Source organism: Podarcis bocagei (genome assembly GCF_964188305.1).
Source record: "Podarcis bocagei genome assembly, chromosome: 11".
In the NCBI taxonomy this organism is placed as follows: domain Eukaryota; kingdom Metazoa; phylum Chordata; class Lepidosauria; order Squamata; family Lacertidae; genus Podarcis; species Podarcis bocagei.
The window spans coordinates 14,831,552-14,846,475 of record NC_138136.1 but is presented as its reverse complement, the minus strand read 5'-3'; the positions used below and the strand labels follow the sequence as shown (position 1 = coordinate 14,846,475).

The following is a 14,924-nucleotide window of genomic DNA, read 5'->3' as shown; positions in this document are numbered from 1 at the left end:
CGTGTTATGGAGGGAATGCCTACGGGTTGCATGCCTACGGACTTTCCTCCTCTGAAAACTACATGCGTGTTATGGTCAGGTGCGTGTTATAGAGCGAAAAATACGGTAATTAAATTTTTGTACTGCACATTAACCAAAGATCACAAGGTAGATTACAGTATGAAAACACAAAAATGTGTATCATAATAACAAACAAAGACAATAACCTCCCACCCCACCCCCAATTGAAAAGGGCATAGATTGTTTAATTATCTAAAAGCCCTGATGCATACAGTACAATCCCATGCATGTTTCCTGAGCAGTAAAGCTTCACTGTGTTGTTTGGGGCTTTCAGCTAAGTATGTATAGGTTTGCAGCCTTAAATACTTCAAAAATAATGGCTGCAATATGCCAAGCATTTCAATGGAACCTCGGTAGAAGCACAAAAGCAGTGCTACTTGATAAAATGGTACTAATAGCTATTTTATTTTTTTTAAAGGAGCATACTAAACTCAAAAGTAACTGCAGTTCTGAGTTTTGCTCTGCAGGACTGCTTCCCCACAATTAGATATGTGAATGTACAAAGAGGTAGGGGGAGCAGGTGGTGCTGTGGTCTAAACCACTGAGCCTCTTGGGCTTGCTGATTGGAAGGTCGGCAGTTCAAATCCCTGCAATGGGGTGAGCTCCCATTGCTCTGTCCCAGCTCCTGCCAACCTAGCATTCGAAAGCATGCCAGTGCAAGTAGATAAATAGATACTGCTGCGGCGGGAAGGTAAACAGCATTTCTGTGTGTTCTGGTTTCCGTCATGGTGTTCCGTTGTTCCAGAAGCGGTTTAGTCATGCTGGCCACATGACCTGGAAAGCTGCCTGTGGACAAATGCCGACTCCCTTGGCCTGAAAGCGAGATGAGCGCCGCAACCCCATAGTCGCCTTTGACTGGACTTAACCATCCAGGGTTCCTTTACCTTTACCTACAAAGAAGTATGCCACACCTATTTGGTTCTCAAGGAAGTTGCAAAGTATATCATACCTGTACATCCTGTGGTTCCCTTTTTGACAGAGTAACCCAGCTGGCAATGACAAATGAAGGACCCCTTGGTGTTCTCACACTCTCCAAACATACAGATGTTGGAATTCAGGTCACACTCGTTCACATCTGTAAGTTAATATAGCTTAGTTAGTAACTGAAAACTTGTTCTTCGTTAGTCAAGTCACTCAAAATAAATGAACGTATTAAATATACCAAGAATTATACATTATTTTTATCTTACATTTTTCAACTAGATCATATCATTGTATGAAGCAACAAGATAGGAACCAATGAGAAAATGAGACACTTCAGTGTAGCAAAAAGATATACATGAATAAAAGTACTACTGAAGCATAAGACCCGATAGTTGCTAAAATTTAAATCGGTTTTTGAAAAATAAATCAGAATTATTTCAGCTACTTTTCTTTAAGAAGTCTATTACTTTTATAATACATTAATATATTCTCCATCATCAATGAACTAGCCCTTAGTATTCAAGATTCCCAAAGTGTGAATTGCCCCTCCTTGTAGACTTATGAATATTTATTAGGGAAGGTATAGATTCTGAATATGTCTGGTTGGGCCAGGAGGAAGTTTCTATTCTGCAAAAACACAACAGCTGAAATAGGAACAATATGTGCTATATTTTAAGTGGTGTGATAATGGCCAACTGAATGGTATTCTCCAAGGCATTTTTTATTCTGTCTTGGTTATCATCAAAGAGGATGACACCAGAGCTTAGCTCAGAAATTAACTTACGAGATTCTTAAAAGAGCACCTTCCAATTCCTTTTTCAGATCAGATCAGATCAGTAGAGAGCTGGAATATTTAAAAAAATTTCGGTGGCAATGCCAATTTCTATTATTGTTCTTTCAGTCCTGATGTGCTGTAGAACTTGTCAGGATGACTGTAAGGGAGGGGGACAGAAAACCTTACTTCTTGTTCTGTGCTGCTTCTACTGCCACCTTTCCCCAGCTTTGAAGGTTAAAAAAAAGGAAACACTTTCCCCAGGACAGTCAGAAGGGAATCTAGGGCAGTTTACCACCACAAGATTCAACTGCATTTTAGTTTATCAGTGCTTCTTTCAATGAAGTAGTCACAAGATCAAATCTTAAGTTGCTCCATTAGTGATGTTTTCCCCTAAGGAAAAGATTTCTATTTTTGAGAATCAAAAATCACATTAACAATATATTTACAACGCTTGAAAGCTACCTCTAAATTACTTACCAATGCATATTTTCATGTCCATAGAAGCCATGAATCCATCATAACAAAGACATCGATATTCTCCTGGGATGTTGGTGCACTGCCCACCATCACAGATATCTGGGTTGCTTTCACATTCATCAATGTCTAAAGGAAAATTTTATCATTGTGAAATTCTGAACAGGTAAATCTTCTTTAAAGCCTGCCATGCTAAGTTTGTTACTAGTCTGTTGCTATATATCTACATGGCTGTAATGGTGTTAACATATATACTACTGCTTCGTGTTAATGTAGAATGCTTAAGACATTTCATTTACACAATGCCAGTTCATATGTAATGGAAAAGCATGTGTTGATATTGCATGAGCAAGCCTTGGACTTTCCCGATCTCTCCTCCCCTTATGCACTCTGATTTCCTCCCTGATTTAACACCTGAACTGGTAAGGTAATATTTGTGTTTGCCCTCCAAGCCAGAATTGGGAAGGAGCTTCCAACTGTGTTTTCCAATAACAATTTGGAGGGCAGGCACACATCTACGTCTTCCAGCCAGGAGGGATTTAGAGCATGCAAGCACAGGGCTCACTTGTGCGGTGACAAATCATGGTTGGCATGACATGTGAACCAGGTCACCTATTCATTCAACACTGCAAGATAAGCCTATACAATCTTCTCCATACTGCATCCAGAGAAACAATCACTTTGCTAAGGGCACCTATTAAGTCAATTATCTTCACCTAGAAATAGCCAAGATTGCATTTGAACCAAATAGAGACCTTCTGGTTCATAGCTTGCTCTTCAAACCACTGTAAGGATATCACACACAATTCCAATGTTTTATGGATGCAGTTCTGCAGAACAGAATTGAGATGCTACTCTTCATTCTTTTACCTGAACAAGTCCTCATATCTGGCATCAGAGCATATCCATCACTGCAGCTGCATTCATAGCTGCCTTCTGAATTAGTGCAGTGGGTGTCACAGCCTCCATTCATGATCATGCATTCATCAATATCTAGGGAGGGAATATTGTGGACAGATTATTAGATCTATTTGGTACTTTGTTTAAAAGCATCCCACCTGTCCCTCATATTTTCCCCACTCTCTTCTTCTTATCAGCAAAAGATAGTAGGCACTAAGTACCAAACTGATTTTAGAATGAAATGACAACAGTGAATGAAATAAAGTTAACATAAAATAAGAATGCAAAATATAGCTCAGCAATAAAGAGTAATAATGGTTTGTTTGGTTTTTTTAGAGTAGAGGGGCATACCCACTGTTTGAATTATGAAGGATGCCGTCATTGATTATTTAATTTATGGTTATGAAATCAAAGTTTGGAAAAAGAAACAAACTAGAAACATTTATGCAGAAATAAAAATAAAATACTTGCCAATGCAGCCCTGTCTGTCCGGAGTGGCCTGATACCCAGGATTGCATGAACACTGATACATCCCAATCATGTTCACACATTTGCCATTTCTGCAGAGGTTATCACTAAGAGAACATTCATTAATATCTGAAAAACAAGAATTACATTACTGGCCAATGGGAAGTTGAGAATATAATTACAGACTTAAAAGTTAACATTTTTATGAAAGTGGGTTCTGATATGAAGTTTTAACTTTATTCTGAATGTTTCTGTCAGGGAACCGACATCGGAGCTAGAGGCGGAGGAAAGGCTCTCAAATGATGCTGGAGAAGGGCCCAGCAGGGAGAGAGGCAGCTCCGCAGATGGGGAAGCAAATCAGCGCAACACCAGGGATATAGAGGGGCTGATGGGGGAATCGGCGAGAGGGCTCCCGGACTCTTCACCGGACACCAGCACGGGTCCTCCGCTACCCACGCCCACCCTGAGCAGAAGACTTCCGTGCAGAGAGAGTAGGAGGAGACTGGGTGTCAAACAACTTTTATGTTGGAAAAGGTTTAAGAAACGCCCGCTGACGGATTCTGCTAGCGACTGAGGCAGTCACGAAGTGAAGGGCTGTCCAGACTGAAAGGTTTAACAAGGCAACAAAGCCAGGAGAGGTGGCAACTTACGCACGAGCAACCCATATTCATTACAGTTTCCATGTGTCAAAATAACACACAAATTTCACTAATACCCTCCCCCCCCAAAAAAAGCGACACAAGGAGCTTTAAATCTGGACTTTGCTTAGCCTTTAGCTAATTTAGATTGGGGGAGTTCCCTTGTCCTGGTCAGACAAGCTCACAGATTGCACAGCTTCCTTGACCTGAAAGACTGGGAGCTTTGCTTTGCCTAATATGAAGGGCCATCACACTTCCCTATGGCATTTTTTCCCCCAAAAAACCCAAAAATAAAATAAGACTTGAAAAGTTCAGCTTGGCCGTGTCCATAACATGGACCAAAAACAGATGAAATAGACTGCTTGGCTAAGGAGTCTGGTCTAACATTTTATAGCAACCAGTAAGAGTTTCATTAACAGTTCAATATTAAATAATTTCTGTGAATAGACCTTTATGGTTAGGCTGATCTCTGGCTGCATGTGTGCAAAATCTCATTTTACATTTCAAGTCCAAGAACTTCAGAGGAAAATTACCATCGATTTGCCATTCGCCAAAGCATTAGGAGCTAGACAAATTCATATTACAAACCAAGTTATCATTATAGCTAGGAAAAATTACTGGCTATAGAACAAGGAACATTTCATTCAGAGACACCTGAAACTCACCCACACAATCTTCACGTGATGGAGACAATTCATGCCCAAGAGGACAGTCACACTGAAAGCTTCCTTCAGTATTCACACATGTGCCACCTCTACAGAGAAGAGGGTTTCGCTCACATTCATCTATATCTGAAAAGATAATATAAGGGAAATATTGTTATAGGGACCATTTGAGATGAAGTAAGAGATTGTAAACATCTGGAAGTAATTAGGGACGTCTGACTCCCTGAGAAGGAGGCTGTTTCATAACAACAATGATACTTATATCCTTCAGATTTCATAATAAATAAAACATAAAATTGTATAGAATACAGGAAATTGGATGATTTATTCACCTGAGGGACTCCCAAATTCATAATTAGGTTAAAGAAATTCATGCAATTTGAAAACCTAGATCATGCAGAATTCTTTTATTTGAAATTTCTTACATATATTGCTATCAAATATTCAAAGAAAGTTTTCTTTCCTCTTTTATATGTAAGACTTGTTTTAGCAAATGGCTGTAGGCAGCAAAACAAAGGAACTACTGTTGTTGCAACAACTGTGATGATGGGGAAATGTGTTGTTTTATATACTGTCATTTGCACAACTTTCAGATCATTTAACCACTACTAATCCAAAAACAAGTACACAATGTTATGTCTAGTTTACGTGTTCAGGCATGAAAGGTTACCTTGTGCCCATAAAGGGACAGGATATTTATAATACTTCATATGCATAATTGCTGGCTGTAAGCACAATCAGGTGGTATGAAAAATGGGCATATAGCTATGAACATGTCTTACACAAGCTTTGAAATGTATATGTAGCATGTTTACTAAAACCCAGTGGCGTAGCGTGGGTTGTCAGCACCCGGGGCAAGGCAAGTAATTTGCGCCCCCTAACTCGTGGATTTGCACCCCCTAACCCGTGGATTTGCGCCCCCTAACCCTAACCCCCAGATGTTGCGCCCGGTGCGGCCGGCCCCCCCTGCACCCCCCACGCTACGCCACTGCTAAAACCTTCATCGTTTACTTACCCATGCAGTTCTTCATCATCATAAATCCACTTTCATAGCCTTCAAAGCATTCACATTCAAAGCTGCCTGGAGTGTTGACACAGGTACCACTCCCACAGAGGTCAGGTGAGATATGGCACTCATCAATGTCTAGTTTCAGAATAAATTTAAAAAAACAAACAAAACAAGGCTGACAATCCATTTTTAAATCCATTTTTTCATTTAATAATTTGCAAAGAATACTGGAGATATTTAAACATATGAAATATCAAGGTGTCAGGAATCCTAATTACAGTAGGAAAAAATATCATGATATCTGAAAACAGAATTTGATAATTGAAGCGGTTGGGAAATAATTGAAGTGGTTGTGACGAGCAATTTGTACAACTATTTGTACAACCTCTCATGGAAACCCTCCCTCCTCTAGTACGATTCTTTGAACACTTCTTCATAAAGTTGCCATGCTGTGATCGCAGGGCGCTGCCTCCAGAGCGGAAAGCAATAGCTTAAACTTCACAAATGGATGTCCAACTGGACTCTCTGCAGGCGTGGATGAGATCCATCAACTCTAATTATTCTGAGTACTGTTCCATTCAGCTCCATGCTCAGATCACATCCTGGAATTGCTGATTTGAGCCACAGAAAGTGTAAAAAGGGAGAGTTCACCTTAGCTGCATACTGGGTATTGTCTCTTCCCCGTTGCCATATACTTCCAGAGCAATGGGCTGGGTAGGAACAGGAGTCAATGGTGACCAGCAAGTCATCTCTTACAGAGGAAAGTCTGTTGCTTCTCTTTCCTGCTCTTTCCAGATGCAGGGGGGGGGCAGAATAATTGACTCGGAAATTGACCCAAGCTCACCAGCTCCCAAGCCAGGGAAGCCCATGCAATCTGTGGGGTGACAGATGCTCCCCAAACTGGCTGAAGAGGTGAGACAAAATTCTCAGGCGTAGTGTCCAAGTCTGGTAAAAAGGGCAAGCAGTCGGGAGCCTTTGAGATTTTTAAGGTCTTGCATTGGCAGAAGGTCTCACAGAGATTAGCCTTCAATGCTTCTTCCCTTTCTCTATAAGTTCAGCTTCAGCCTCTTTAAAGGTAAAGGTAAAGGGACCCCTGACTATTAGGTCCAGTTGTGACTGACTCTGGAGTTGCGGCGCTCATCTCGCTTTATTGGCCGAGGGAGCCGGCATACAGCTTCCGGGTCATGGGGCCAGCATGACTAAGCTGCTTCTGGCGAACCAGAGCAGCACACGGAAACGCCGTTTACCTTCCCGCCGGAGCGGCACCTATTTATCTACTTGCACTTTGACGTGCTTTGGAACTGCTAGGTTGGCAGGAGCAGGGACCGAGCAACGGGAGCTCACCCCATCGCGGGGATTTGAACTGCCGACCTTCCGATCAGCAAGTCCTAGGCTCTGTGGTTTAATCCACAGCGCCACCCGCGTCCCCCTTCAGCCCCTTTACTAAAGATTATAGAGGAAACGATGTGGAAGGGATATGCTAGAAAGAATGGCAGGAAAAATTAAAAATAGTTTAAAAGTCTGCTGAAGAACTTTGAGAGCTTTATAAAAACAGTGTTTCCTGCCCATGAAGCAGAACTAGTTTGGGATGGCTGGGAGATTTCCCCTCAATTAGAAGACTGACCCTGCAGGTGGTGCTGCTCTAGAGGTAAAGAAAGCTCTCTTGACATTTGTGAGGGATACAATCTCCGGGTGATATTTTCCTTCCCAATTCTCAGAACTGCTTTAGACTTAAGAGCTAAGCCGAGCAAGTGCATTTCCTATCAATGCAATCATTAGAAAAACAAGGAAATCACCAGCTATAGCAACATTAACATCTAGAAAGGCCTTGATTCACATGCCTTACCACCCACATTTTATATTACCCCAGCACATTTGACTTCCGCAGTTCCAGAACAAACTTCTTTTCACTGTTAATGTGCAGCCACCCACGGTGCACACATCCATTCATCACAGTTGTAGAAAGTCTCAAGCAAAACCTCAACCTCAGATTTGCTCTGGTGTGAAAAGAATGGCTTTTGCTTATAGGACAATGCTAGATACTGATTTATTTGGACAGCTTGGGATCCGTTTGGGAGTCATCCTGCTAATACAGCAATTTCGATAAACTGCACCTGTGAGAATGTTCCCTGGTGTGTTGAGACCAAGTTTTGAAGATACTGGATGCACAACACCTGGAACGCCATTGGTGGTAACAGTAGATACTGTTATCTTAAGCAATCATTCCAAGCACCCAACTGTCACCAGATTTCTTGCCCAAACTGTTATCTCTGCATAGCATTATAAAAAGATGAAAGATGCATTGCAAATTTAGTAAATCCGGGATAATAACAGGGGAATGGCTGGGAAATCCTTGTTCAATCTTCAGTCTTGAGACTTTGAAATATGGCACAGTCAATGGCTGTTTGGACAGGTTGGTCCCAGCATTCTTGGACTGAGGTGTTCTAGAGGCTGGAACAAAAGCAATCTTGCACTGAAACTGGGGGCTTGATAGTTTTGAACATTAGTTGGAAGTATTTCAAAGTCTGTATAAATAAATGCAAGGGCAAGCAGTGGTCTCATGAAAGTCCCTGAGGAAAGGAATGGCAGATAAAGCCTTCCAATGCTAAGTTTATCCACCTCCTCTTTCTTACTGCTCTCAATATGCCTTTCCCTCTGGGCTCTATCGGTAGCATTTAATAATAATAATAATTATAATTATACCCCGCCCATCTGGCTGGGTTTCCCCAGCCACTCTGGGTGGCTCCCAACAGAATAACAATAATAATAATGTGATAAAACATCAAACATTAAAAACTTCCCTAAACGGAGAGAAAGGGGTGGAAGAAGGAGCCTACCATTCCTTCTCCTTGCTGGCTCTCTTGGAGAGGGCAGATGAACAATGAGCAACAGAGGAGGAGCCAGAATACTTCAGGAATTGGCCCTGTGCTCCTTACAGAGGGGTTACCCTTGGCAGGTGCCTGATACCTATACTGCCGACTGTGCTGTTCTCTGAGAAGACCATGGCAGAAATGGTTTCCAGACTTTTTAAATGAAAAGAAGCCAAGGCTAATGGTGGAACAGTGGGGAAAACACTACTTAAACTTCTTCCTTTGGACATTTTTCTGCTGAAAATCACAAACACTGAACCCCTCCCCTTCCATATATAAAAGCAGTAGGGAGCATTTTCGGCGGCGGCGGGGGGGGGGTGTATCTATAAAGAGTTGAGCAAGTGCACTCAAATTTACAGCCCCTTGTGGCTTCTTTTAACTTTTTTTTAAATAAAAAATATGAGAGGGCAGTTCCACATTGTGGGGTGCAAGGTTATGCTTCTGTTCTGCTCTGCAACTTCTGATAAATCTGAGGAGTTAATTTCATTACTTCACATTTTTTAAAACTACAGGGGTAACCTTGGTTTATGAACTTAATCCATTCCGGAAGTCCATTCTTAAACCAAGGCGTGCTTTCCCATAGCAGCGGGGGACTCAATTTAGAAATGGAACACACTCAACAGGAAGCGAAACATGTTCTGCTTCCAAGGCAAAGTTCACAAACCAAAACACCTACTTCCAGGTTTGCAGCATTCTTAATCCAAGTTGTTCATATATTAAGCTGTTCTTAAACCAAGGTACCACTGTATACTTCTTGCAAGGTCTTTGCAGGCTTTGGTTGTGGTGAGGAGCCCTCAACCACCCAGATTAATGGAAAGTTGCTACAGGATGCAAACTTGAATGCCATGCAAGCCACATTCCAGGAAGGGATGAGTGGACAGCTCAAACTTCCCTTTGCACATACCAATGTTTCTCTAAGGAGTCCTACCTCAAACTCACCTGTACAATTTCTTTCTTCCATGTCTAAAGCAAATCCACTGTTACATCTACATTTGAAGCTTCCAATTGTGTTTCTGCATTTGCCATTTGTGCACATGCCAGGGAACACTTTGCACTCATTTATATCTGCAAGAGGAAAATAGATAAAATGAGTTCACATATTTTATGCAATTCAAGAGCTCACTTATCGAGCAAACAGTGGTGACTCAAAATGTACTGTTTTATCAAAGCAAACTAGAACAGCGCAATCTATTTTAGTAAATGCCCCAGGTGTTCCATTTCTGCAACCGATCCTCTCAAATATATGTTAAAATTATACAAGCAACAATTAACATTTTAAATCAGATGCTATGGTTCTCTGTGGCTGATACAGTCAATAGGAGAGAGAAAGTGAATAAAGAAAGATTTAGTCTCAAAACAGGTAATTAGTTGGTCAAATTACCAAGCAAGTGTGTGGAGGTCATTAGAAGAGGAGTATTAATTCATTCATAAGAGAGGGATTGTGCAGATCAAATAATAATGGACAAAGGAGTATTTTGTCTTGCCAAATTATTTATTTTTAGGGCCCTCTCTTTTGTTCAGATAGTGGTAAAGACCCAGAGCCGCTGTAGAGTAAGGGCTTCATAATTACAGCCACAGTGGAGTCAGGGCAGTTAGAATAGCCTTCCTATACCCTGCTTTGACTTGTATAATGGCAAAACTAGGTAGTGCTTGGCAGATCTCTAGATAGTCTTCTCCTGACACCTGTCACAAGCCTGTGACATCGTGGAGGAATGAGGTGGAGAGGGGCTGATTAAGCTTTTTCTCCTCCAGCCACTTTCCTACTCTAACTCTCTTCTCCAAGCTAGCTTTCCATAGTTGGTGAAAGACATGGGTTTTCAAATAGAAAAATAGCCAGAGGGGAAAGCAAAGTAAGCAGTACGCCTCCTCATTGCTTCCTTCAAACTCAACAGTCCTCTACAGCTGTTTTTCTTAGTAGAAAGTTGAGAGGCTGCTATACGCATCATCTGTGCTATGCAACGTCTGGCTGCTTGAATAGCTTGCATCAGAGTGGGAGGGCTGGGTAGGGACATGGGAAGAAGAAGAAGAGGAGAAGGAGGAGGAGGAGGAGGAGGTGGTGGAGAAGTTTGGATTTGATATCCTGCTTTATCACTACCCTAAGTAGTCTCAAAGTGGCTAACATTCTCCTTTCCCTTCCTCCCCCACAACAAACACTCTGTGAGGTGAGTGGGGCTGAGAGACTTCAAAGAAGTGTGACTAGCCCAAGGTCACCCAGCAGCTGCATGTAGCGGAGCGGGGAAGTGAACCCGGTTCACCAGATTACGAGTCTACCGCTCTTAACCACTACACCACACTGGCTCTCAACAACATGCCACTCTCATTCCCTGTAATACCCTAGGTAGAGCCTGCATACATATGCCACAAGGAAGGGGAAGAAACAGGGCTCTCTTGAGCCCTATGGCTCAAGGGCAGTCCCTCATGTTTATCGCATGTCATCTACTGGACTGCAGATCTATACAGTGGAACCTTGGTTCTCGTACTTAATCCATTCCAGAAGTCTGTTCAACTCCTGAAACCGTTCGGAAACCAAGGCACGGCTTCCAATTGGCTGCAGGAGCTTCCTGGACTCAAGCGGAAGCCACGACAGATGTTTGGTTTCCAAAAAACGTTCAAAAACTGGAAAATTTACTTACAGGTTTTTGGCATTCAGGAGCCGATTTGTTCATCAACTAAGCCATTCGAGAACCAAGGTATGACTGTATTAGGTGGGGTATAAATCCAAGCGAAATCGTAACTTATATATGCTTACATGCATAAAATTATACAGAAAACATATTATACGCTGGAGAAAAGTAAAATGCACAAATGATACCGCCCTTGACGGAATTCCACCACAAATGCTATTTTACCTTTATAAAAAGGCCTGCCTGTTAAAATATCTCCTCGGTTGGAGAAGCCTGGTCCTCTGGGACACAATATTTCATACTCTTTTGTCCCAGGCTTGGGACATTCCTCGCAGTCCAATCCCCAAGCGGCACCTACAGCACAGCAGCAGGTATCCATCCGGAACTTTCCAGGGACAAGTTGAACACATTCATCTTCATCCCACTTCAGATAGCACTGCTCCATTCGGATATCTACAAAAGAGATTGAAAACAATGTCAGATGTTGAAGTTCTGGAGCCCAATCCTAAAACTTTCGCACCACCAAGTACGTGGCTTATCATGAACGCTCCAAATTCTGGCTTGGGCAAATATGGGACCAGCAACATTGATATCTGGTCTATGGAGCCCTGCTTAGGGAAGTTTTTAAGGTCTGATCTTTTATAGTGTTTTTAATGTTGTGTTGGGAGCCGCTCAGAGTTTCTGGGGAAACGCAGCCAGTTGGGCGGGGTATGCATAAATTATTATTATTATTATTATTATTATTATTATTATTATTATTATTATTATTGAAACATGGAAATCAGATTGTGATCATCTGAAACTAAATAAGAGCAATGTTTTTTTGAAATGGGATTGTTATATGAGGTTCAACAATTTAATATATCAGGAACAAGATACTCGGAGGTGTTTAAACAGTGAGGTTTAAGCACTGGAAATCCTTCTTGATTTGGGCTCTTTCAGTTTACGTCTTTAATATGAGGAAAATACAAGAAGTAATCAAGGAGTAGTTGCTGGTACAGTGGTGGAGAATCATGAAGCTACCTGCCCCATACTGGCATCACTGCACCTTATTTGGATGTGGCTGGGGCAGGGATGGGTGGTGGCAAAGTTAGGGCTGTGTGGACACGGCTGGAGTAGGAACATCACTGCCCTGCCGTGCCCCACCCAACACTTTTCCAGCTAAAATGCAGTGACACCGAGGGTGGCTCTTTCTTGATCTCAATCTGTACAGTGGTACCTCGGGTTAAGTACTTAATTCGTTCCGGAGGTCCGTTCTTAACCTGAAACTGTTCTTAACCTGAAGCACCCCTTTAACTAATGGGGCCTCCCGCTGCCGCTGCGCATTTTCTGTTCTCATCCTGAAGCAAAGTTCTTAACCCGAGGTACTATTTCTGGGTTAGCAGAGTCTGTAACCTGAAGTGTCTGTAACCTGAAGCGTCTGTAACCCGAGGTACCACTGTATTATAATAGCACTGCCTTTTTCCTGATACAGCGTGTAGTTCTTTCTGCTGGGGTGTGTGTGGGTGTGTGTCTTTTTAATAAATAAATAAATAAATAAATAAATAAATAAATAATGAAGCTGCTAAGAAAAGATACATAAATAGTACAGTGGTACCTTGGTTTACAACCACAATCCATTCCAGAGGTTCGTTTATAAACCAAAACAGGTTGTAACCCAAGGTGCGCTTTCGCCAATGGGGCCTCAAAAAACAATTGTTCGTAATGGAAAAAAAGGGTTGGAATCCAAAAATAGTTTGCAAACTGGGACACGCACTTCCGGGTTTGACGTGTTTGTAATCCAAAACGTATGCAAACCAAGACGTATGCAAACCAAGGTACCACTGTACTGGCATCTAACACAGCAAACAAAGAGTTATTTTCACATACGTCAGGAAAGCACACATGACTCCATACTGGTATCTTCACACACACACACACACCCATCACCTTGGAGCGATGCCTCGATATGCCACTTGGCCATTTGACCATTGTTTGCTGCGTTTGAACTACTACGTAAGCTTTTTGTTCTGAAGTGCCTCGGGGCAGACCTTCTCAACTGGCACGCTGAGTGAGCTCTGTCCTACTGCAATAGCTATAATAAATGCCGGGTCCCTAAATCTGGATGCTGGACTTGAAAATAGTTTCCTTGGTTCTGTGGTTTATTCAAAAGGTGGCTGTTCCTCACCTGGGTAACGAACAAAAGGTAGTGTAGAGGGGAATTCTTACCACAATGGGGAGGAGATGGGGAGCTGCTCCCTGATGCAGAGCTTTTCCTTCTGCCCATCAAATGTGTGGAAGGGTAGAACTACTGCCAGTGAGTTTCCTGCAGCCAGCAGTAAACCCCTAAGTGGGGTGTTTGCTGATTTTGCCTGTGATCTACTGGACTTTAAGGCAGCACCTCTGCTGTCACAAGATGGCATCAGGCCACATTTGGGTTCAAAAACTGTTCCAGCTCCAGGCTGGCACAGCAAGCTGCCTTCTCTTTCCCCCTTCCCCACCAGCCAATGTGAATCACAGGATTGAAGGTGCAGTGGTTGCTGTGGTTTGGACTGTGCAGTGAATTTTCACCCAGAAAGATGAACAATGTCCTGCTAATGAAGAAAAACTGGACTTATGGTAGCAAGTACACTGCCAGCCCTCTGCCCTACTGGGCAAGCCAATGCCTTTAGGCATTTTCCCCCAATAACTTGCCCAGAAATTGAGCTCATTTTTCGAAATTGCTATTATCTTTCTTGAGTGCGTTTTTGCCCTGCTGTTTTCTTAAGAGTGAGAAATTCCTGAATTGTATGCTGGGTTGGTTTGGGTGATGGCAGAGCTTCGTTCCTAATTTTCATTCTCTTTTGGCTATAGTGTTTTAAAATGGATTCAACATGTCTACAGCTATTTCATAAAGTACTGGCATCTAACAAGTACATAACGAATGTGAAATTCCTAGAAGTAGATGGAAAGTACAATTGCAAATAAACCAGTAAAAACTGTTTTTAAAAAACCAAAAAAACAACAACACCACACCAAGCACATAAAAAGGCCTTCCAAGTATAGCCTTCAGATCTTACACACTTCTAATATGAAAAGTTAAGAGTATTTTAATCTAATGGACACATGTCATGGCATGATCTTTTTCTCTGGGTATTTCTAACTAAAAAGATTGACAGTAGAATCCTATAAATGTTCATGCAGAAGTAAGCATTGCTGAATTCTATTAGATTCACACCCAAGGGTTTCAGAGCCTAGGGGCACTTTCAGACTTCCACAATTTTCAGGTAGGATTCAATCATGTAACAGCAAATTCAGGTCTTGCAATCATGGTGGATTGGCAAGTCTTGCAAAAGATTGGACTTTTTGAGATAAGGAGAGTGATGGGGGAAATGCACTGGAAAATGTGGGATAACACAAATCAGGGCGAATGCTCAATAAACAAGTAATCTGGATGTCACTTGTCATTGTGGTATTTTATGCATTGTGACTTGTCATTCTTTTTACTGATTACAGCTTAGTAGTTCTTTATTGTAATTGTTATGTGTAAACTGTTTAA

The 14,924-nt window shown here is 41.9% G+C and overlaps 1 protein-coding gene across 2 annotated transcripts in view; it reads right to left on the bottom strand.

Annotated features, from left to right (window-relative positions):
- The window catches only part of FBN2 (fibrillin 2), a 134,515-nt gene that overhangs the window by 41,256 nt on the left and 78,335 nt on the right, over nucleotides 1-14,924 (bottom strand). For both annotated transcript variants that reach the window (XM_081213502.1, XM_081213503.1), the window contains 8 exons: nucleotides 11,633-11,860; nucleotides 9,723-9,848; nucleotides 5,920-6,048; nucleotides 4,905-5,030; nucleotides 3,605-3,730; nucleotides 3,104-3,226; nucleotides 2,237-2,362; nucleotides 1,010-1,135 (listed from right to left, as the gene is read on the bottom strand). In XM_081213502.1, the coding sequence (XP_081069628.1) occupies nucleotides 1,010-1,135; nucleotides 2,237-2,362; nucleotides 3,104-3,226; nucleotides 3,605-3,730; nucleotides 4,905-5,030; nucleotides 5,920-6,048; nucleotides 9,723-9,848; nucleotides 11,633-11,860 (1,110 nt within the window). The remainder of the gene's footprint in view (nucleotides 1-1,009; nucleotides 1,136-2,236; nucleotides 2,363-3,103; nucleotides 3,227-3,604; nucleotides 3,731-4,904; nucleotides 5,031-5,919; nucleotides 6,049-9,722; nucleotides 9,849-11,632; nucleotides 11,861-14,924) is intronic.